The following is a 25,380-nucleotide window of genomic DNA, read 5'->3' as shown; positions in this document are numbered from 1 at the left end:
TGGTGAAAAAACTTGGCTCCAAAAAGTAAAATTTAAATAGTCATCCAAATGCATTTATATTTTTGAAATTTAACATCTCATCATTTATTACAAAGTTGTCATAAGCAAATATTAAATAAGGGCATAAGGGTAAAATTACCTTATTTCTTAATGCAAGTGCAAATGGAAAAGGTGACTTATAATATGAGACGGAGGGAGTAATAGTTGGGGTCAAATTTACCCCTTGTCGTCAGTTCCAACTTTTTCATGTTTCAATCACAATTTTTGAAAAATATTTTCTCGAGAAAAATAAGTTCCTTGAGAATGAGGAAAATGAAGAGAAACATGTTTCCACATTGATAGTCTCCTCTCTAGCTAGCATTTAAAAGAGCAACTAGAGAGAATACTTAGCATCACATCTTCAAAACAAACACTTATAATTAAAAAACATCACACAAAAGTTCAACAGACTTTTCACCATAATGCATTTTATTGAAGATATAGTGGAAATTCAGATTATATATGTGAAAGTCCAGAATAGAAAGTTTAACACAGTGGAATTCTACTAATGATGTTACTCTTTTTTTTTCAAGTCCTGAAATCTAATTTGCAGAATTTAATTCTGCTTGGGAGGGTTGCGACGACGAATTTTTAGATAGCCGAACCTTCCAGCGCCAGGAGATGAGCCTTCAAAAAGAATAGGCAAATATCCTGTTGCAGCTTTATATCTGCGTTGTATCTGCACATCCAAAATAGTTGGCAAAAAAAAAAAGCCTTGATGTTATGCTAAATCTATATCATCAATAGGAGAGTTCCAAAAATTTACACAGTAAAGGTTCAATCAGCAGAAGAAATAACACATTTTCAATTCGTCGCGTTACAAAGAATACATCTTTTGTGTTACAAAACTACCTTTCCAACTTACTGTTTCTACAAGTGTTCAGTACGTATGGAAGGTGATCCTTTTCTTGAATTAGGTGGAATAGTAATGGTTATCCAAAATATGGAGTAACTTTGAATGGACATGCCATTAAAAGGGAGGGAAATTACCTCGAGAATTTGTTCACTGCTCTTAAGCGAATTCCTGCCAATTACACACACAGTTCCACCAGATCCTCCGCCTGTAATTTTTGCACCATACAATGTCCCTTCTCCAGATTTTGATGCTTTACTGTGCTGCATTTCTTGAACTAGTTGGACGAGCCTATTTGTTCCATCCGAACCTAGTCCACAATCACTGTAACTGTAGTGGCACTGCAAATAAAGTGCAATAGAAAGACATAAATTTACAGTGATATGTCCGATTCGTATAAAAATATGAGCTTTGAATATCTTTGATCCTTTGTAAATTGGGAGGATCATTAAACAGCAAATCAGGAGTTTCTGTATTATAAGTAAACCAAAAAAAGATAAGTATTAGTTTCAGAACAAGCTTTCTGTATTTGATTCAATTTGTTGTCCCTCTGGCTTAATTGAGGATCTGAGGTTCTCTACATATTAACGCTATAAGATTGTTGCCAAGAATAGCCTTCAAGCAATCCTTCAATGAGACTTATTGATTAGGAGATTAATCTTTCTTACAACAAGAAAATACCAATTTTGATTGTAACCTTACTATAATTCTTCCTTCAGAATTGCTTCTTTTCGAAAATACAAGGAGAAAATCAGTAATAAAGAAAAGCTAATTATGATTGCTCTTGCCTTTGAACCCCAGCTCAACATGTTATCCCAGAGCATTGACAGGGCAGAAACTGGAATACTGAAACTAAAAAAGGGAAATACAAGATGGGTTATATATCCAGATACCTGATACAATAGTTCTCCAAGAGCGGTCATTTGATCATCTGAAGTCGCAGATGTTAGCAGCGCTTTAAAGGCCTGTCATCAATATTTCAAAGCATCACTCATATCACATATATTCTGCACATTAAGTTGATAAGTATTTTAAATCTTGTTTAACATTAAAATATCTCTCTCATTCCATTGCATATGCCAAGTCTCACAGAAGTCCACACAAACTGGCAATTTCCTTGATCTTTTCAGGTCCAAACAGTGATTCCTAGCTTTTCTCTTCTTTTTTTTTTTTTTTTGGGGGGGGGGGGGGGGGGGNNNNGGGTATCATTAAACTTAGCAAACCCACAAGTGCTGATGACGAGTATTTCCTTGTGTTCTTGTCCTCACGTTGAAGCAATAAGCATTTGCACCTCTGTATCCAAGTATATCTTGTCTAGGGAGCCAGTTCTCCCTGTATAATTGTCTTCTTCCTTGAATGTTCTTCTAACAGATTTCCTGGCTCAGACATCTCTAAAAAAATCCAGTTTTGAAAGTCGTTCTATCTTTTTTATTCTTCGTTCTTCTGCAATGTTTTGCTTTATTTTTTAAGTCTTCAATTTCTTGGCAATAATGTAATCAGCTCTCCATCTTGTAACGTTGATGTCTAGCTTAAGTTTGTTTATATTGTGTTTTGGTTGCTTGTTTGTTGTAGCTTCTATCTTTTTCTTTAAGAAATAATGGGCAATCAAGGCTTTGCATTTCCTATTATGTTTCAGAGGTGCAGTAACACTTGCAAATTGTAATGAGACAAAAGTTCAAACCACTCAATTACTTCTTTCCCCTAAAGATATGAATCACCTAGACTCGGGACAATGTCCTCCTCCATCAACTATGGAGACAATATAAATTGGTCATCATTTCCATAATCTGTAAAATCCTATGAACGTCCAGAAACCAGGACACCATAATCTAAAGACATTCAATTATACAAGAAATAAATAGTAGTAAAACTGTAGATAGGATGTGAAGAAAAAAAAATTGCTTCAAATATGTCAATCACAAATTGGCCACTTCAAGAAAACTAACCTTCACACGGAAGTTCTCGTAAATAGGGTGTCTGGCAGCTGCTCTGACCCCATAATTACGTGTTTTGTCAATTGTCGTTACCGGATCACAGTGGTCAGAGTACTTTCCAACAAATGACTCACCAATTAAAGAATCAGGAAGCATCTTGGCATACATAGCCTCGTATCTACAATAGCAATACCATTTATGAATTATACAACCCAAGAGATCGATCTGATTGGAACAGCCACAAACAAGCCAAGCATCCCCAAGACATGATGCTCTTATTGTTATTTGTGTCAACAATCTATCTTTTATTTTTTTTTCACCATAGTTAAAGTATGGATGAATTCATTGTGGAGGACAAGGAGAACATGTTTTTCTTTTTGACCAAGAAAGGAATTTGAATGGGAGGAGAAAGGGAGTCATGTATGGTAAAAATTGGCCCAGGGTGTGTGGGGCATGATAGCACAATCTAAAAGCTTGTTGACTGTTACAGATGAATAACATTTAAGCAAAAAGAAGTGAAAACAGCCAATAGTGCAGAGGAAAACAGGAAAGAGAGGAGAGATCACATGCATTGATTGAGAAAGAACTAATAACAATCAGAATGGAAATGAAAAATGCTCCCTTCTTCTTCTAGCACTACCAGTGTCATTATTTTACCTGTGCGGTGAAAGGTTGCATAAGTAATCTAATGAAGCTTCAGCTTCTAGTAGTTCGACACCACCTTCCTCTGAATCATCAGGGTATCTGCCATTGGTTGACAAGGACTGTGACAATAGTGTTGACGCAATAGACTTGACAATCTCTCGGCCCATAAAGGCACCAATCCTCACAGATCCATAATCTGCACCTCCAACACTGCACAGTGGTGGGTAAATCTTAAAACATGGATGGAGAAGGAGAAAGTGCATATTTATGTTTTGCACATCAACAAAACATAAAGTAACTGGTTTATGCTAAATATGTCAAATCAATGAAGCTTAAGAAAGAGCTAGTAACTAGTCAATGCATTTAGTATCAATGCTTTTTCCTGTAGCTATTCTTGAAGCAGTACAAAGTTTCCTCAATCTTCTCCATCGCATGCAGCCACAGTGAAGATTTGGTTTCTTTCTTAGGAATTTTATATTACGTTAATGTGACTTGCATTTGCACTGAAATTCAATATTTCAAAAGCAATCCTAAAGATTTACAAGCTTTCCTGGAGCTGTGGCAGTTTGATGGTTCAATTTTATCAAATATTAAAAGAGATTACCAGAAAACAATGTACTGTGAGATTGAGAGGGTTGGTATCCTTCGAAGGAATGGGAATATTCATCCACTCTTTTTGGAGGTGTCAGCACACGCAGACCAGGTCAAATATCTTGTATTGCTTATTTTATTTTTGTATCCTTTCTACTATAATTCTCATATCAGTTTCAATCCAGTGTTTTGATCATCTTTTCCCTATTAATGTTTCACAGATGCAGTATTTTCCTAATGTTTCGATGACAAAATTGGACTAACCGGCCTTTTATTTTCCAACTGATTGGGTTTTCGTTCTGGAACTTAAAGATGATTATCACTCAATCATGGAAGACATGAAGGGCTTTAACCAAATCAGATACATAGAAACTGATTTTGGGGAATTCGAAATTTCGACAATGAAGTTCAATGGAGCATGCATCTTTAGTGCAAGAAAATACTGCATGAGCTCAAATTAAATCAGCTTTGGCAAAAAGTGCAAAGCATGTTAGCTTGGCATCCATTAATCAGATCCCTGAAGCTAGACAAGCAAGGTTGTTTTTCTTCTAAAGAGGGTAAAAAAGGTACAGAAAATATTAAAACTGATACCTGTGCCTTATTCCTGAATCAATCCCCCATACTCTTATATGACCAGGGATATCCACTAGACCTAACACCTCGGCAGGCTGCAATAATAGGGAACTAATCTAAGTCATTCGATAAACACTAATTCAGTAAAATTTTGTCAATTTATTGGGTCAGTACCTGACAAATCATTGCTAGAAGTTTGTTGGCTTCACCACATGCAGAAGTCATCTGATCCATTACACCACATGGGGCTCCAACTACATGATTTTCTACCTATCATCAACAGACTGATTAATCAGGTACTGCACTACTAGCGAACATCAAACCATTGGAAGATAAAAATTATCAATTGGAAGACCTAGAGAAATAATACCTTTTGGCACAATAATGCAAGCTCCCTTGGGATAATATTCAACCCTGGAAAGCAAGAACGCAAGATTATGGGGTAATATCAAGAAAGTGTTCAAATTACTATGGATCAATTAAGCGGGGAGCTTATACATCGTTGGACCAAAGAAAACTTTAATATCTTCTTTTAGGAAGCCTAAACAAAGGCATGCAAAAAGAAGAGATAATACGGGACCAGTCACACCTTTTCCTAATGAGAGTAGTTCCCTGGTTATTTTGGTAGGGGTGGTCCAGGTAGATGTCCTTTACCGAACTCATGATATTTTGTCATGAAAATAGGAAGGCAGTATCACATTAATCTTTCAGGGACAGACAAGAATTAATTAAAATTTTCTTTTCCAGGTTGTTCAGATTTTCATGACCAAGTTCATGATTTTGTATGTTTCGCTCAACAATTGCCTAGTCACTAGTCATTAGGGCCATTATTGTATTTGTAATTACTGCAACTTTCTTCTCTCTTTGTTTCTCTTTCACGTTAACTTATATTGACAACCACACCCTTGGCCAATATAAAATTGTAAGCTGATGATTTTTCTTTTGATGAAGTTGTAAACTGATGAAGATTTAAGAGAGAACCTCATAAAGTTCCAAGAAAAATCTAAAAGGCTATGTCTACAGAATGACTTTAAGGCAAATGAAAGAAACAAGGAATTAAGGGAATTAGTTACTCAGAATCAAGCATAAGAAAAGATAGTTTGGAGTAACATCATCAGCATGCGACTAGAGCTGTGAGGGAAAAAAGGGGTAAAAAGAAATGAGACATCTTAATGTACACTATGTTAAGTGCATTGATTGCTCTAAACTTTCAGAAGCATTTTATATGAACTAGATTTTTGCCCCTGAGGATGTCAACCAGGCTTCATGAATGCTTTCATGCTTCACACAAAAAATTATTAGCAGGCTGTCAGCAACAATGTGTATCACTTGACAATTAATCCTGTCATTTTTATACTCCAGTTCTTGGAGATACAACTTTAGCTGCACTCGAAGTCGTTATGGCTATTACTAACATAGACGACCATGAGTAGTGTTTCATTGACACAAATGGACACTTTCTAGTCTTAGTTGGGCCATTCCTTGGACTTGGTGAACTCCTGTTGAGATGAAGTAACCTTTGTTCATGCCTGAGATGTTTACAAACTCCCCCCTCCCTGTCGTCAGTTCCTTCCTATTTTACTATCATTTCATATTGTGCACCTAAACCAAGGGGGGAGTAGACCGTCCATGTGTGTGCGTGCACACACTCTTACCCAGTACAAGTTAGCATTGCTATGGTCTACTTTACATGATTCTTCTCGACAAATAAGTACATATTTCATTATAACATGTGCATAGTTATACAAATTAAATGGAAAGAGTAACTACCATGAGAAGCAGCAATGGCAGACATGCTAGCAACCTCCACAGATGCAGAGGATGACACACCCTTTCCTTCTGGGACAGCAGAAGAGACCTGCAAGTTCATAAAGGAGCATCATCATAGATTATTTAAACTTTGCTTGTTCAATTGTGCAATTTGAGAACTTCAAATCTGATAATAGAAAGACACCAATTATTAAATCATAAATGTAAGAGATAATTTCAAAGACCTCCCCTTGGCTTTCATGTGATCACATCATAATACTAACCTCTCTTGTGGTTAATGATATTACACTCATCTCCCTTAATTAGATTTTTCTGTAAAGGTATAGGGTGACATTCGTTGGAAAACCATATATTACGTCATTAAAAAAGGGTAGTCACCATTATCCGCGTAAAAGTGAATGAAACAGAACAAAATACCTATATTAGTAGCTAGGTAGTCTACCAACCTCTACACTGCCAAAGCTACTTTGCCAATGCAATGCCCATTGAGGCAACCACCATCAGAGGGTTTGACAGATCAGAAGGAAATATTATGCGTAACTGTGAGATCTATGACATATGGGTGGATATTATGGTGTGGTATAATCATTAGGATGAAATTTATGTTCACATGAAATGGAGACTAGTGTATGTAAGCAGCTCATGCTATCAGGATGTTAAGGGAGATGTTACCTATTGTAATGAGGTTTTAGCAAAAATCAAACTAACAGTATGCTACATTAAAAGGAATACATGGAGTAAACCAAGGCAATTGATTGTATCACCATTGAATGGCAGTGCATAGAAGAGAAACGTAGAACCGTTGCCTGTAATTTCAGTTATTCAAGTAATAGATATATAGACAGAATAAAAGAAAACAAGGCAATGAGTAATGGAGTTGGACTGACCAGCAAACTGATACTATTCTCAAAGCGTATGCCAAGCTCCTTCATCAAAACTAGAACTGTGCCAGCAACATATGCAGCCCATCTAAAATTGGATTGAAGTTAGTATAACAGACATTCAAGTAGGGAAAATGTAGAATGGGAGAATGATAAACCTTTGGGAAGGATCTCGGGCAAAATACTGCCTTGCTTTCTCATAAGTTATGGGTTCATCCCCTTCCAGGAAGTCGGATAAGTCCATGTCAAATGTTGGACCACGGTTGCTCAGTTCTGAACCATATGACACCTATTGTGGCGCAAATTGGTAAAGCTTCAAGAGAATGGTAATGATTGCAGTCAAAACAGCTAGAGTATTGCAATTGTTCAGATTTCTGATACTGAGAACTTGAAACAGCTAGTTTGCTACTCAGTTCGACATCGAAACAGACCAAAACAATCACTTCTGAAGAATCTGTACTACATTTCAAAAAGAGAGATGCAATTTCTTCGCGTGTCTGTAAGTGTGAGAGATTCTAGTACACCCCAAAATTGCACACACGACTCGGTCCCTTTAATTGAAGTTAAAATAGACGAGAACAGCCAACTGTTTCTAGAAACCAGCTTCAACACTAATCATATACTTCAAAGAAGTAACTACAGTGAGAAATTCATACAATTTGAAGCACAGGGGTGGGTCCTTGTCCTTTGTCCTGCTGCCTTGCCAGAGCATGCTTCCAAAGCCTCTGTTTGCTGGGGTGAATCTTTTGAACAGCAACATGACAGGCTTCTCTAATTGGCATCTGCAGCAACAACATTAAGTGAACAACAAAAACATTAGTCTTTAAACTTCACCGAACCTCCCTTAACAATTCAAGCCTTTTCAGCAAGCACACATGCCAAGTAAAAGCAAATAATGACCCTTCAATAAGTATGCATATGAAAAAAAATAACGAGATAACATTAAATAGACAACAGGTAGGCAAACAAAGAAAATTGGAATGTCTCAGTTGTGGAGTAACAAGGTCGAAGAAGTCAAGAAATTGAGCATTAATATGTACAATTAACATGTTTGTATAACCACAACAGCCACATGCATAGTGCATAGACAGCTGTGGACTATTCTGGCATGTGTTTATGCAAGGAAATTGTTAAATGCTATATAACACCGAAAAGGAGAAAGTAATGATACTAAGTGGTCAATGAATTAGCAACCATATACAAATTCAAAGCTGAATTAGACAGCCATAGAGAAATCTTAGCTCAAGCTACATGCTTGGCCCATTTCCGAGACCATGCTTTAGATAGAGAAGCTAAGAACTAGAACCTATCCATCAGACAAGTTTGGATGTATTGAGGCGACACTCGGTCTAACAAACAAAAATAGGCATCACACAAAGAATTAAAAGAAGTGAATAGGATACCTGTAAAACAAGACTTCCAGAATAGTCAGCAATTCCACCCATGACATCTAGCCTTCCAGGTGCTCTTGCAACAAAAATGTCTTCCTATATATAGAAAGTTTAGGCGAGTAAGCCAGGTATGACAGAAACCTTCAACAAGATTAGGAAAAGTCACCTTTAAAGATTAAAAAGAAACTAAGGGAAGTCACCTTTAAATATTAAGAAGAAACTAAGGGAACAGTGACTGAAGTATTTCCAGAAGGAAACACACTATATCACGGACATGCTTAGTGCACACAAGAAGATCCTCTCTTCCCCATAAAATAGATTTTAAGACAAATTTCGAGATTCCAGAGATGAAGCAACTTTTAGTGGACCAAGGATGCATCGAGATAAAAGGAATATGCTAATGACAGTAAAATGATTACATTAGCTTATTCATTCTCCAAAAAAAGGGGAATGAAACATGATACCAAAATTAAAATCATTTTCAACTTCCTGATGTAGCTAAAAAGGACGGTACTATCATTATCTTTCTGTTACATAGAGATTTTTCAACCAAAAAGAGACCATCTTATCTTTTAGTTAGAGATAAGAACTACTAGTACTATCTTTTTAGCTAAGAGGGAAAGTTATACTACTTCCATGAGTTCTGAGTTTGAATTCTCTATTTATTAAATTTCCCCCCTTGACTTTTAGTCTTCTCCCTTTTGTTGCTACATCAACCTTGGTATTAGAACCCAAGTTTTAAATCATCACGCTGTTTTATTCTTTAGTACCTCCCATTGACTGTTCTTGCCACTGGTTGCCCAATATTGTCTGCCTCTGCAGTTGGTAGTCTGAAAAGGTCCTTATTCAATGGGTGTGAATAGACCATTATATGATGCTACGTGGATCATCCCTCTCTCTCTCTCTCTCCCTCTATTCTGTTGTTTATCCCCTTTCTCATTTCTTCTCGTTTACTTCCCTCTTTGGTGTTAGTATTTCCATTTTGAGGTGAGTTTAAGGTATACACACTGTTGAGTGTAAAAAATTATCTACAGGTAAGTCTCTTAGAATGTGGGATTTGAAATCCTGAAAGCAAGACAGCTTACCTGCTACAACAAGTACAGATCACTAGTTGGTGTAAAATTCATTATATTGACGGTATATAACTTAAACTCTTTAAGGTATTGATAGGTGCAGTAGATTTAATGGAAGTGAGGATGAGGAGCTGGGGTGACAAGTTGCAGGGTTAGTCAAACAACAACAAACTCAGTGTAATCCCACAAGTGGGGGGGGAGGGTGGTGTGTGAGTAGACCTTGCCCCTACCTTATGAAGGTAGAGAAGCTGGGGTGACAAATAAAATTACATAAGAGAGTTTGGCATGAAATGAAGAAGACCTCCCAATTGAAGAGACCAGCGGCAGCTTTCTGCTCCCTAATGGTGTGCTTTCCTGTTTTTGTTGGGGAATCAACCAATGCATCCAATCCTGCCAAGCTCTTCAAGAAACTCAAGGTATCTGACAGACCAAGAAAGTCTCCATGGAGAATCTCAAAGTCTTGAGAAAATCTAAGAGAAGAAAATAAAAAACATTAACCCCTATTAACACTCAGAAGTTATTCTGTTAAATGCTGAACTAATGGGATGAAAGAAGAATTACGAGTCTGCTAGAGAGTTGTTTTCAGCTGTTACAGCAGTAGGTGATCCTGTACGAAGACCAAGTTCACTTTCTGCATTTGCATACCAATCTGGAATACAGAGATCTCTTCCGGGAACTCTTTGCAACTGATATCCAAGAACTATGGCATCACGCAGTCTCCTTGGCCCACTCAGCTAAAAGTTATATAATAGCAAATCTTAGTATATAACTGGGTACAATTTACAAATTTATTAGTTTAGCTCATGGATAATTCTTAATCAAAATAGACAAGATGAGGAATAATTTTTTTTAGTGAATACAACTCTACCTTGTCTAGTGTGTAATTTTTACCATAAGCTGTATCCTGTAAAATGCGAGCTGCAACTTCACCACCATTAATTCCTCCTTCATAGCATGGATTCAGAGTCATTGCACGTTCCAGGTAAGGTCTCCAATGTCCAGTAAGCAAATCCCTTCTGATCATCTCAACACCACCTTGATAGTACTAATTAAAATTATAGGCTTTAATTACAGTATGTTTACCAAACCTTGAGGTAATAAAGAAAAATAACCAAAGAAAGAAGCTTGTGCTAATATACTCTACCTCAAGCATATTTCTGAGAAACGGTTCTTCATTAAAATAGTCTCTACGGACAAATACAAATGGTAACTTGTACGCCAGGGCCTCACTGACGGTACCATATCCAATTTTTCCTGGAACAGAAGAATATTCAGAAGGCTTTATTGGAACAGCTTAATTTTCTACTGGGCATTTCAGTGATGCAACATGCAACTAACCTAGCATGCAGTCTGATGCTGCCATTAGATCCGGGGTATATGCATCTTTTGCAAGCTTTAAAAAATTTGGAGGTAGCTTCTCGCTCTCAGAGGCACCACAAACCTGAATACAGACAGGAAAGACGTCAAATTAAATCGTGTAAGGAAATAATACGTGTGCTTAAAAGTTCAAGAGATCACATACCAGACACAACCAACCAGTTGGCAAGTATTCCTCCTTCAACTTCCAACCTGCAGGCTGCAAATGAAAATAGGAGCATTATTCTAGTACTGATATGTTAATTATAGGATATTTCTATTAGTGAGAAGAAGATGTGTAAGACAATATCGAATGACCAAATTGATATACCCTCTGTCCTAGATGTTTTTTCTTTCGCTCACACTTTTGAGATGCTGAAAATAAGATCTTGTTTACTCCAAAACTACCCATTTTATCGTGAGTGGTAATGAACTGAAAAAGAATGGACAAGACAAACTTTCCCAATTTATACAACACTGTTCCTGTTTTGGGATATATCTCAAGTTATTTCATACCATTGCATTAATTATATCATTTTTATACAACTTCCACAACAACTCAAGTACAATTAACTAACCAGATTAATAATTAATGTTATTAACTTTTTAACTATTGTTGTAACATTTTCTTCCACTACTGCTTCTAATACTCTAGTCAAACTAATATCTGAAACTAGTCAAACATCAAATGGGAAAGAGGGAGTATGTTTCATTCACAAGTTATTATTAAGTTTTCCGTCAACCTGAAAATGTTTTAGGATCATCTTGTTATTGACAACTCTACTTGTTGTATGTGCTTTTTTTTTTGTGGAATGGGTATAATGGAAATATTGATAAACTACTCTTTGTTTACCTCCTATCAATCAAACTATATTACTAAATTTTGAAATTAGCAAATCAATATCGATTACTATAAAGTACCAAGATCACGGACTGAACCAATCATGGTTGAACCACTCTTCAATATCAAAATTTAAATTAAATACGAGAGTCCAACTGATTAAGGAAAAACAAACAAGAACATGATAAGATAACTTGGAAAATTGTCAAGGAGAAAAGGGAAGCAAAGCTAGCAACTAAATTCAGTCTGCAGCCAAAGTTTCTAGACAAATTTTTAATGCTTTTGACATATTTACTAGATGACCTAGTCAAAGAGATCCGTAGACTCACCTGTCCACCAAAATTCAGGATAACAACCTTCACATCCTCCCCAATTCCAAGTTCTTTCCGCACCTACAATAGTGACAATAAACTAATGTCTTTAGAAACATATTCTTCCAATTATTCTAGCTCTTCCAAATAAAGACTGAACATTATGTTATCTGACCTCTTTACGAGACTGGTGCAATCTCCTTACAACCAATGGCACATCAATTATATCACGAAAAGCAGGCACTGCAGTAATTAAGCAATTGACCTATTGTTGATGAAGAACAAGAAAAAACATATATAACAACTTTTTGGTATGCAGCACACCAACATACTTGGACAGTATCCTGGCAGTCGAATAAGAAATTCACAATGAGAATAGTCCTCTGCAATCTGCATTAGACATAAAGCCACCAAAAGAACAGAGATCACAATTTTGGAAAAATATAATTAAACTGAAACAAACTGTAGGTAAAACTTGGACAAGGTTCACATCTCACAATTAATCAGCAAGCATGACAAAGTTAACGGTGGGAAAGTTATCATAATGCATTATCAAGCTAAAAATTGAACATTAGCAGGATATGATTAAGCTCTCTGATCTCACCTGCCACACTATTGATCTATGATGATTTCCAGCTGCCATTACATACTCTGCGTAGATGAAGTCCCAGCTACACGGAAAAAATAATGGCAGGTATGTAAGGGATATTTGTTTAACCTTGATCTACTGACGAATATAATGACAACCAACAAAAGGACATAGTCTATTCATCGCCAAGAATCATCACAAATAATAGCATCATGTTGTGCAACAGTGTACAAAGATTAATCCAAAATATATAAAATAGTTTTCAGGACTTAAAAAGGATCAGAAGTATAATCTGGGTGTCCCGTTCTAAACCTCAAATCAAAGAAGCATGTGGCGTATTTCACTTGAGCTTTATTTACCTAAACATTTTTGTATCATTATACACACTCTCATTTCACCCAAAAAATAGAGGACAAAGAAGATATGAAGTAAAAAGGGAGTTAGACGTGAAAACCTGAAGTTGGTGATACAAACAGATGGAATTCCAGCATCAGCTGCGGCCCTGCAAGCAACTGGAACAACATCTGATACCTGTATCCAGAATACATAGACATAAACATCATATAGTTCCTCCAATCCCTTGGAGAGGCATAACGAGAAAAGCCAAAAATCACATTTTTGGAGATCAGAGAAAAAAATTCCCTCTCTTAATTGCTGGTTTAACTATGAACAAACAGATTTATATTGGTAATTCGGAGAGCAGTGGACAAAATTACACTGCTAAAACACGGTCATATATTTCCTAAGCCAAGCTTCCGAAAGAAAGAAATGATAACTTCCTACATACTTATTCTACAAGAGCGATTACGTCACAAAAGTAGTGCTAAGACAAAGTCGTTATGAACTTAGCTAAGCTTCCGAAAGAAAACAATACCTTTCAAAATTCTTATTCTATTCAGTTTTACTTTCAAAATTCTTAATCTATTCAGTTTTACTTTCCCATATCTATTTAACACCAGTGACTAATTAAACTCATTGAGTTAAAAGAAGGCCAGCAAAGTACTTTTAATTTGTCATTGATGAAAAAAGAGAAGCAATTCTTTTACCACAAAATCTGCCTTGATGGATTTTAGCCACTCCACTTCTGTTGCCAAAATAGATGCACGTGGTACAACAGCAGTCTCAGAATACTGAAGCAACAAAGTTGCATATATAACGATTAAAGCAGTCAAGCATAATATCCCATCTAGCAATATAACAAAGAAAAACTACAATGGAATTATAATCTTCACAAAAAGGGCCTAAGGTAGTGGGAATACCTTCTCTAGTGAGGCAAGACGATCCACTGTCAACGCATCAGCTTGAACTGCTCCACAATCTAACAATACCTGCAAGGTGTTAAATAATGTTAAAAAATAGTAAAAAGAGACCATTAATGAAACAAATTAGGAATTCTTCAGCGAGGGAGCATGAAAATCAACAGACCTTGCGAAGAAAAAGTCGAGGAGATTGTATCTCGGATGTAAAGACAAAGGCAGGTGCACCAGTGACGACATGAACATCATGCCCAGCTAGGATGAGATTTCTAGCGACCTAAGCAGCAGAAAAATCACATTTGTTGGGGCAGAAATAATTTCCATAATGCAAGACAATAAATCAAGATTTAAACCACAAGCTGACAAGCAGGACAATTGTATGATCTTCTGATGCACCAACAGTTTGCAGAGCGACACTATGCAATGATCAGACTTGAAGGACCATGATGTATATAGAACATCACAACCATAAGGACAGCAGTCTACTACATCAATTTACAATTATAAGTTAGGATAAGTAGGTTTCTGCACTTTAACAGTGCCCTTAATTGTATAAAAATTGCTTCTCTTAATTAAACAATTCCACCATTACTCATTTCCCATATTCTGATAACTTCTCTAACAAGCCCATTGAAGTTTAAATACCCTGAAATATACATATTTTTTAAGGTTTTTTGCTAACACTTCCAAAAAACAGTCAAATGAGAGTCACCAATCAAGACCAGTTATTTTCTTCCACCTCCACTTTTCTGGTTCACCTTCCTATCTCTTCAACTAAGTGGATAATCGAAGTAATGAAATCATGTGCAAAATGATTCAGTCTTGGGTACCAATATCATAAAGAACTCCAATTATGCCCCTTGATCACAAAAAAATGGAACTTTAACCAAAATTCATTATCAGAGAAAGCAACAAGATCAAGAACAACCCAATTCACCAATTAAAAAACCATTTCAGAAAAAAACAAAGAAAAGGGTATTATCAAGATCACATTTTTACACTAAAAAGATAGATAATAAGAAAAAAAAGAAAGACAAAGGTACCTCAACAACTCGAGTGGCATGTCCAAAGCCATGCCCAGTTACATAATAAGCAAATACAAGAGGGCGTTTCTTAGACTCCTCAACACTTGCAGTTCCCATTTCTTGATTTCTCTGCAAAAAAATTGTTATCTTTTACTCTTTCAAATTCTTAAACCCCAGAAAGAAAAAAAGAAAGATTACTTGTTGGGGTATGTGTAATTGGTGAAAATTGACATCAGCTGACGATCTCAGCCTTATCGTGTCTGTTATTATGACTCATCAAATCTGTTAATGAACTGCAAATTTTATGGGATTTGTTTGTTTATTCATTCCGTCTCATATTAGTTAACACTATAATTAGAAGTTCAAGAAAAAATATTAATTAAATTTTTGTACTTAATAATAAAATTATCTTCTTATTTATAATTTCGTAAAATGGAAAAGTGATCAATAATATGATAAAAAAAAAGGAAAAGTTCAGCACATTTAATTTGGGAGAGAATCATATAATGATACCGCTCGGATTCCATTATTTTATTTTTAAATAAAAATTTATTTAACTAAAAATATTTTTTTAATATAATCATGTTGTCTAGTGAACAAACATACTATATTGACATTTGATTTTTGAGAAGTCTCACAATAATTTTTTAGGCTTTGCAATCAAGTTAATAGCTTACGACTAGTTTAAATAGGTATCTTGTTATAGCGTGTGACTAATATTTAATGGAAACATATTGATATTTAATAGGACACTTGGCAGCCATGCAACATAACATATGTCACCTTACTTCAGTAATTAAAAGAATGATTAATTAAACACTCTTCGTAAAAAAAATCTATGTTACGCGGACAGGTCAAAAACTACTCTATAAATAATGGCTTATGACTTCTTCATATGCACATCAGTTTCAAAAAATAAAAATATATATCTCTTTCTACTAAGTTTTTTTTTTGTTTTTTGGTAACTATATCTCTTTTTATCTTGTACTTTTATTTTTTCGTAACATATATCCCATAGTAATGGATCATTTTTAGCCCTTACCTTTTAAATTATGGAGGATTACTTAACTTGTTTGGGTTGTTGTTATTATTATATTAAATTATGTTGCTAGATCAAAATATAATATTTATTTTGATTATAACTTAAATTTGCTTATTATTTTATAATCTTATTTTAGCTTTTACTTTATTTTTTTATAATAGTTCTATCTCGTACTCTACTTTCTTATAAGTTAATTCTTCAAATTTATCGATGTGTGACATTATATAATGATTACAATTATCAAATAATACAGTACATGTGATTTTTGTTCACATTTCCGAATTGAAAAGACGTGTCAAAGTGATTAGGTGCATTTGGTTTATTTTGCTTGATTTGGTTTATATATTTATAGCAATTAATAAATCGTTCTATTAATCAACCATAAGTAGTTGGACGTTAGGAAATAGTATTAAATTTTGATTCCATTTCCTTAATTGATTAACCTATTAATACTAGTTACCTGTTTGAAACTTCATGGTAATTAAAAAAGAATACGACTTTCCTAGTCCCCTAAAAGGGGCAAAAAACTTAATTTTATAATTTTTATTATAAATAATACTCCCTTCGTCCATTTTTACTTGTCTTGGTTTCCTTTTTCAGAGTCAAACAATAAGAACTTAGACTAACATTTTATGATGTATTTTTTCATCATATTGATATGCAAAAAAATGCAATTTATAGTACTTTTCATATAGTTTTAGAATATCTAAATTTTTTGTTTAAGATGTCGAATTGAGAAAATGGTCTAAAACCCCTCCAACCTATACCCGAAATTCCAACTACACACTTCAACTTCACGGGTGTCCTATTACCCTCTGAATCTTTTATTTTTGATATTTTATATCCCTTAAACACTCAATTTTTGTCATTACCAATATACACATATGCTTGTACACACGCGCTAGGTGAGCCCACTTTCTTCAATTCTATTTTCCTATTTATTTCAGATGCAGTAGACCCCACTTTTTTTAACTTATTCTTTTAACCAACATCATGTCTACTCTTCAATTGAATATCAACATTTCTTCTTCTTCTTCTACATTATTCTTAGCAAGTAATGCAAGTCACAGTGACCCAAAAGTTGTTCTTTTCAAGATTACTTGCTCCGTCACCCAGATAATTTTAACAATGTCATTTATCATGTGATATAATCTTTTAAAAAATAAATAAAATTGATCTTTAAATGAAAAAATGGATCTTGCAAATTGGTATTTTCTAAATTAGTAAATCTTCAAGTTCAGATGAAATGTTGAAGGAGTTGGAGGAAGGTGAAAAGAATGGGTGTACATACGTTGTGGTTCTATATTTATGAATTGAAGAGGGAAATAACTTATTTTTGGGCATTGACATGGAGAAGAAATCTCAAGCTTCATAGCTAGATCTAGTTGACTTTGCAATTTTATATTTATGAGTGAGGAAAATAACTTTGAATCTAATAACGATTTTTTTTTAGAGAAGATTAGAAATTCTAAAGGTTCAAGATTTGAAATGGAAGTTATCATTGAAACTTTGAAATGAAAGACAATCGCTCCCAAGCTTCAAGCTTTTTAAATGGCAGAAGAAAGGAAGAAGATGGAAGATTTGTGGGAGAAAAAAAGCTAAGAAATGCAAATTGTAATTGAAAGCCTTAATTTTAGGTTGATTTGGACTTACACGTGGATTCCAAAATGCAGATAATGTGTTTTAGATACATCTTTACGCGCCTAAGGGAGGTGAGAACACCTCCTATGACATGTTAGCGTTTAAGTGTGTAGAAAATAGAGAAATATGAAGTTCAGGGGTAATAGGACACCCGTAAAGTAGGAGTGTGTAGTTGGGATTTCAGGTATAGATTGGGGGAGTTTTAGACCATTTTCTCTATCGAATTAATGTAATCTAATTTAACTTTGAAAGCTAGTCAAATTGGCTTTCGAAAAACATAACATGACAACTAAAAATGAATGAAAGGAGTAAGTGCGTAGAAAAGTAGAGAACTTGTGCGCATCCAAAATGTAGCGGCTGCGAATTTTCCTTCTGATAAAACTTAATTATTTTGAATTGTATCCATTTTTTACTTTATTATTTTGACAATTTATAATAGTAAGGACAGAAAGACTATAAACTAAAAACTTGAGGGAGCATTTGAGTTAATAACTCTAATAAGTGGCAATATTGTAGTATTTTCAAAACTGAGGGTTAAAATACTGCACTTTTTTGTTTATTTTCCCCATTTAAAAAGGTGTTTTTGGTTTGGAATGGATTTTTTTAGGAATGTGTGGTTATGGTTGTTTTTTTAGGCGGGATTTTTTGACAGTGAAAGTGAAAAAAAAAGCTTTAGCTCAGTTAGCTACAATGGCGGTTTCAATGTTCATAGCTGTTAACAGTACTGTGAAGTTGAACTTTCCAATTGTAAAGAAGGTGGATAAGGTGCCTATTGAATCCTTCCGTGGTTTGTACAAGCCTGTGCGTTGTTTTCCGGTAGAACAGCAGGTATTCAACATTCTGTATATGTATTGTATGTATCTGTTCATTATTTACCGATCATTTAATGTAATTTGTGATTGATATTCATATCTGGTGTAAGTATGTGTAATTTTTCTTGCTCAATTACGGAGCATTGGAGCAACAGTAGAATTGTCTCCATGGATCGTGGGCTCAAGCTGTGGAAGCAGCCACTAATGTTTGTATTGGTAATGTGAGATGCTTTGTGTACCGGGCTGACTTAATGATGATATTTGGAATTTAATTAATGTTATTGATATTACCTACCTCTAAAGATCAGTATTTGAAGATTTGCATCATAGCAAAATCTTAATATTTAACACCAGGGAGATGAACTGCTGTAATTGTTGATTCATAAAGAATTCGGTCTCTCATGGATGACTCCACCTACTCTTGATAAATGGTTTCTAACAATTTTGACACTAATGTATTAAAGTAGGGACACCATTTAATCCTAAATGTGATTTTGTTGCTAGTAAATACCACCTGAAGAATCTTTTTTGCACTCCAATTATGTTATGCTTACTAAATAATTGCAGTTGTCTACGAAATTGTAGAAAGTACTTTTATCTAATTGTATGGACTTTTCATGTACTGCTAGAAGATTACATCACAAAGTTACGTTCTTTCATTCTCATTAGCAGTAACTGACTCGGCTCTAGCTCCCCTTGTGCATTGCTTACCTCGCCTCGTGTACAAAATAATTGGTGAATGTGTAATTCCCATCTGTCATATCTTACTGGATCATGTTTTCACTTTGCCTTAGCTATTCTTTAAATTGACTATTTCTCAGCTATTCCTGAATCCTGTGGCTACTATCAGAGACAGAAGAAACTGAGGGATTCCGCATTGAATTTCGATTCATATTACCTTTTACTGCACAACTAATTTTCCCTCAAGTTCTAACTTTGGTGTGGGTATGACATGAATACTTCATAAGGTTTCTCTAAATTTCTAGGGCACATATGCCTCGGTCTAGTTAGGAAGTAGGTTTCTATAAGTCTATTGGACCATATATCTTTTATGAAGTATAATAATTTGTTGATACTTCAGGAAAATCCTGATATACAAGTGTTGTAAAGAAATAGAACATCTATACAAAAATTACTCTCTGAAAATGAACAGCCAGTCAGCTATATATTGTTAGAAAGCTTATGATTGCACCAAAAGTTAACTAAGAACAACGACAAAATCATTTCCTACTCTATACAAAAAACTTTCATGTTTTTTTTCCTTCTAAACATAGGAACCACATTTTATGCTCTACGTCTTCTTTTCCTTCTTCTAAAGTCCAGCTAAACACCATATCCCAACCTATAGCTAGGATTGTTCAGTGTTCCCCAAACAGATACAACACCGTCCACCACAATCGTGTTGCAGCCTGGCAATGCATATATGCTATCTTCCTTTTCTTCAAAACTTCAACTGTGAGGATGGTCCCTTTGCAGTGACCCTTGGTAGATAGTTTAGATCTGCATTGGTTAGATACTTCATTTTCTATTAATAAGTCATCTGCTTGATCTCCATTTTCAGATACTGAATCTTTACCTCTTGCCTCTTGCAACATCTGCGTTTCTTGCTTACTTAGATGGTGTGCTGCTTTCGAACTCTTCATCCGTCTGTTTTCAATTGAAAGGTTGAGGCAGGAATCTTATGTGAGCCTTGTGGTGGCACTGGATGGCTGCTCTGTGATTTTTGTAAAGGTCAGAAGACCAATGTGAAATCTGAGACTAACAAAATTTATCGTCGGTGTCCATCTTGTAGAGCTGTAAGTGTTTTCTTTTTACTGTATTCTTCTAGGAAACGTTATCATCTCACATTCCATTATTTTTCCATGAAATATAATTCCAATAAGTTTTTTCTTGATCTTACCGCGCAGACGGGATACTTATTGTGCTCAAAATGCAAAGTTTTCAAATGTGTTACCTTCCCAAATGATGAAGATGGTGAAGTTCTCAGTTTTTGACCTTGTAATATTCATCTTCACTAATTATCATACATTTAATTTTACTCACTTGCAAGTTCATCACCATGTGTATGTATGAATATGTAATTTTTCCTGATATTTTTGTAATCATTACCAGAAAAGAAAGTGAAATAAAACAGTTCAGAACTGCAATTCTTTGAGATTTCAGGCATTATTATAGTCTTACAGATCATTGCATAATTATTTTTTACATAGGTTCCCAATTTGTATGAGTTTGACAAGTTGGGATGAAAAAGGAATTTAAATTGGCTAATACACTCCTATCAGTATTATATATATCATTTTGTATCTAAAATGTAGGAACATGGGTTGTGGTGGAATGGTTGAGATCCTTCCACCTTTAATCACAGGTCTCGAATTCAAGCCCGGAGAATGAAAAAAAGAATCTTGTTAGATCCGACAATGTGTGAGACCCTGAAAAAGCCCAGAGAATGAAAAAAAAATCATGTCAGACCCGACAATGTGTGAGACCCTGAGAATCATGTTAAACGGAGCTCTGGATTTTTTACTTTTTTCTGAAAACATTTGTTATAACAAGAAGGCAAAATGCCGTCTTATATTAAGGAGACTCAACGACTTATATATATATAGAGGGAAAAAAAAGAAACGGGATAACACACTTAGTTTGTGGAAAAAAGAAAAAGGCAAAGAAAGAACAAAAAAAGAAATGGAGTACAGGGATGATGTAAATATTGAGTCGTTGGGATCTCTAATATGCATGTGATATAATTTTTGGTTATGCCACAGGTACTTTAAGTTCTAATTGCTAAAAATTTACTTCCACCTGATATTTATATCAAATCATATTAGTTTACCATGATTAAGTGATTTGATAAGCGAAAAACCTTATGTACAAACACGTCATGCATTTATTGGTTTGATGTAAACAATTAAGTAAATAAGTGAAAGACCTTATATACAAATACATGATTTGATGTAAACAAATGAAGTGAATACGTATTTGCCATTTTCTACATGTATTTTCAAACTATTTGCTCCCTTGTGAAACAAATCAGACAAATATAAGAGGCATTTCCATGGGTTTGCCTTGCTTTTTAATTAAACGATTTTATGCATCGCAATGTTTTAACATATCAAATAATGCAAGATAACTAACATTTTTGCTATGACTTAAGCATCACCATATGAGAAGCTTGAAAATACAACTTAATATAATGGGCGAAAATGTTATCGAGTTTTTTTCAACTTCTTTTCTTGTAAGCTACTCAAGAAATTGATCCCTTTATACACATGTATACTACAATGGTGTGAGTGTGTTGTGTTATTTGTGATGTGTCTAACACACTCACCATATTGAAGTTTTTGAACAGAAACCTCAACTGCTGTCACCAAAATATAAAATTTTCGACAAAGATCCAAGGAACTAACAAGGTAATTCATTAGCAGCAAGAATATACACTAAACATCAGCACAAATTTTCTTATTTTGTTTCTGGTTCTTTAGGTTTGTAAACTTCTTCCAAACACTCTTTAGCTCTATGTACCGTTGATTGAAGGTAAAAACTCCCGCTTTTAGCATTTCGCTCAAACAAGTTCTATTGAAGACAAAAGCAGTGTCATAAGATAACGGCAATCATTTAAACGAACCTGCACAATTTCTTCCCATGATGAATCCTCTGTGACACCAAGAATCTGTCTTGCCTCTGCTTCCGTCATGGTTTTGCTAGCTCTTTTAATATTCTGCACTGCTTCTTGAGCAACACCATTCTTCGAGGCATCTGCCATCAGGATGGAGTAAGTACACAGTGAGCAAGATGTGCATGGAGGCAAGAAATAACAAACCAAACACCCCAACAGCCCCGAAATGCGTATGATGCAGAATAGAACAACTCAGATTAATTCAGTACAAAGTTATTTTCGAAAAAGAAGGAACATGAATTCAGAAGATACTTACTGGACAATGCCTGACGATATGCTTGAACAAATGCCCTTGCCAATATAGAAGAGCCCATTACAATTAAATTAGCAAGAATTTTTGCAGCCTACCTCAAGAACAACATGATTGTATAGTTGCCGAAATGAGATACCATTTCAAGTAATAGGAAACAATATCAACAAACATTGACATAATGTGAGCTATGGCCTGAAATATCCACTTTTTCTATGATAAGAAGCATGTTGGTGAAAGAGTTTCAAACTTTATGATTTTACTTTGTTTACGAGGGGATTACTCAGCCTGGGTGAGCTAGGGTAAAAGAGGAGGGATACAATAGGCTGGAAGCCAATGTAAAACTAGCCAATTAATATGAATCCTCAACAGTACTTTGTCTAGGGGACAGAGGGGAGGTCACATGATAAGTCGTTAAACTATTTTTACTTAGCCATCAAATATGGTTGCCAATGCAACCTAGCTAAGTAACAGAAGCATAATTGACAATGGCAGAAGGAACCAAAGCATACTGGAGACAAATACTTTGAAAATTTTATAGAGCTTAAAGGTAAAAACTTGATCTCTAACTAAATAATTCATTTTTCATTGACCTCAATCACATTGGCCACATTAGAACTAAAAAGTGACTATCCTTAAAAGATTGACTGATACGATGCAAAACCAAGGACTAAATTAGACATAACTGTAAATTATTGCCTACTTAATTATTTTATCAAAGAAATGAAACAAAATGCAGCATCTTACGGCATTGAGTGGAAGTCATTCAACATGCAAGTATTAGGAGATTTCACACATAATCAGAACTTTGTGGAAATACAAAATCAGACAGATTAGAAATGTTCATGTTCAACAGAAGGGACAAGTAACACACATAAAGGATAAAAGGAGAGAAGGTCGTTTGAGAAAGTTTAATCATGTCCTACGTTGACCTCTGATGCACTAATCTATAAATGTGAAGCTATAATCAGTGAAGGTGTTAAGAGAAAGAGGTAAACCTAAAGTCAAACGGAAAGAAGTTGTTTTGAAAGACCTACAATCTCTTGGAATTTATGCATATTTAGCAAAAAGAAATAGAACATAACTAGTTGAAATTACAGTATAGTCATGTTGGGAAGTTTCCATTAGGTCTAATGTTTGCTTAGAGCTTGTTAAAGATTTGCATGTTAATAGAAAATGTGGAAATCTAGTGATAGAGAACTTAAATTGTTGAATATTGGAATTGGATGGGTCAGTTAAGGATTCAGATCCAACAAGCCTGGGATTAAGGCTTTGTTGTGTTTTTGTAAGCTAATCTCCACCCCGAAAAATCCCCCACCCATGATATTTTTTTTCTCATTTGATAACTCGAATCCTTACCTTATAGTTGAAGATGGAAGGTCTTTACCACAATGTTATACCTTCCTTATTGCTCCATTTGCTAATTTCTCAGGCTATTAATGGGATATTCTCTTTACCGTTCTTTTATAATGTAAATGATTTGATTAATGTTGGGAGACTCTATACAAGTAGAGTATACCAAAAGAGTAGAGAAACGCACACATCAAGCATTGCACTCTTACCACTAACAAAAGCTTGAGTTGAATATCATCCAGATTTGTATCTTTTAGGAGATAAGGAATCATGTCTACAAACTTATCACAGAATAAAGAGAGTCATTTCATTAAATCACAAAGGTGGTACTTAACATTTTGAGTCCCAAAACATACCTACATACATCGATGTTTCCCTGCTCCCTCCATAATGAAACAGTGTATCAATTTGATATTGGTTGAAGAATCAAAATCGAAGATCAAAAATAATTTTAAAAATTTGTATGAACCAGAAAAACAATTAAAAGAAACGAACCAGCCAAACAATGATACTCAAATTCAAGGAAGAATGGATCGGCAAGCATATCAGGGAAAAATAATAAAAAAAGATAACAGTGCAACATACCATTGCTGACTAACCAGGAAATCGGAAATGTGTAACCTAAGAAACGACCAAACAGCAGAGCAGAACAATCAAAATCTACTTGAATACATACATATATGACTAGTCCCCAGTAAGATCAATAACTATGAGTAATTAATAGTGAAAACAGAAGAAGCTAGAATCCGATCGAGCATCAAATGTTAAACATGTTTCCCTTTCTTTTTGAATAATGCCAGTCAAGGGTTAAACATCAACGAGTTTGGAGAAAGCAACAACACAAATATCATATCCGGATCGATTAAAAAAATATCTTACTGACAACAAAGAAGTGATTCCTTCCATGCTATGCATTTTCTTCCACTCACTTAACCCCTCCCCCTAGTCCAAATTCTTCTACATCTCTGATAAAACTAATCACTGTTACATATCGAACCGTTACGATTTGTTTGCCTAACTTTCTTTCCGTTCAAAAAATAATATTTCTTTCCTTCTTAGACAGCTCTTTACATTTTGGTACGCCACAAGAATCAAAAGTTTTATTTATGTTCTTAAAATTCATGCCAAGTCAAAATCATACAAACACGTTGAAAAGTTTTAAGAGAAATGAAAATTGGAAAGCGTACCTTTTTATGAGTGAAATCAGATAATAATTTTCTGGGGAAGAAATATGGCTGATTTTATATGCCATTCAAATGATTTTACTTTTTTTTAGTTTTTGGGAAAGGTTTCTTGATTCTCCTAGAAATTACACACAAAGGGCTAAAAGGCACCAAGACTAAGGGGTCGTTTGGTAAAAAAATAATAATGATGGATTAGTAATGCACATATTAATAATGTAGGGTTTATTATTTTTATTCAGTATTTGGTTCATTATTTTCCATCTCATTTGTGTTTGAATTAAAACTTAATAAAAAAAT

General features: G+C 34.8%; 3 protein-coding genes across 3 annotated transcripts in view; 1 reads left to right on the top strand and 2 right to left on the bottom strand.

The window, feature by feature from the left end:
• Positions 1-581: 581 nt before the first annotated feature.
• LOC125878483 (L-arabinokinase-like) lies at positions 582-15,346 on the bottom strand. Its single transcript, XM_049559744.1, has 29 exons — positions 15,328-15,346; positions 15,147-15,255; positions 14,273-14,380; positions 14,107-14,175; positions 13,894-13,977; positions 13,302-13,378; positions 12,863-12,929; positions 12,591-12,648; positions 12,434-12,501; positions 12,277-12,339; positions 11,273-11,326; positions 11,089-11,191; positions 10,895-11,004; positions 10,619-10,795; positions 10,312-10,484; positions 10,052-10,220; positions 8,690-8,773; positions 7,943-8,068; positions 7,445-7,575; positions 7,293-7,374; positions 6,406-6,493; positions 5,006-5,049; positions 4,810-4,905; positions 4,654-4,730; positions 3,484-3,681; positions 2,839-3,004; positions 1,786-1,857; positions 1,030-1,233; positions 582-718 (listed from the first exon to the last, which is right to left on the bottom strand). Exons 2-29 carry the CDS (start codon positions 15,243-15,245, stop codon positions 596-598), a joined length of 2,970 nt encoding a protein of 989 aa, XP_049415701.1. The 5' UTR covers positions 15,246-15,255; positions 15,328-15,346; the 3' UTR covers positions 582-595.
• A 3,070-nt stretch (positions 15,347-18,416) lies between these two features.
• Positions 18,417-20,677, top strand: LOC125878508 (uncharacterized). The gene is made up of 3 exons (XM_049559783.1): positions 18,417-18,639; positions 20,288-20,419; positions 20,531-20,677. Exons 1-3 carry the CDS (start codon positions 18,421-18,423, stop codon positions 20,615-20,617), a joined length of 438 nt encoding a protein of 145 aa, XP_049415740.1. The 5' UTR covers positions 18,417-18,420; the 3' UTR covers positions 20,618-20,677.
• A 1,223-nt stretch (positions 20,678-21,900) lies between these two features.
• LOC125878509 (mitochondrial import inner membrane translocase subunit PAM16 like 2-like) overlaps positions 21,901-25,380 on the bottom strand; it is an 80,887-nt gene continuing 77,407 nt past the window's right edge. Inside the window, exon 4 of the transcript XR_007447758.1 lies at positions 21,901-21,973. The gene's annotated coding sequence lies outside the window, so the exon portion shown is untranslated. The remainder of the gene's footprint in view (positions 21,974-25,380) is intronic.

The sequence above is a fragment of the Solanum stenotomum genome, chromosome 10 (assembly GCF_019186545.1).
Source record: "Solanum stenotomum isolate F172 chromosome 10, ASM1918654v1, whole genome shotgun sequence".
In the NCBI taxonomy this organism is placed as follows: Eukaryota; Viridiplantae; Streptophyta; class Magnoliopsida; order Solanales; family Solanaceae; genus Solanum; species Solanum stenotomum.
Note: the sequence above shows the minus strand (reverse complement) of the source record. Positions and strands in the feature narration are given on the sequence as shown.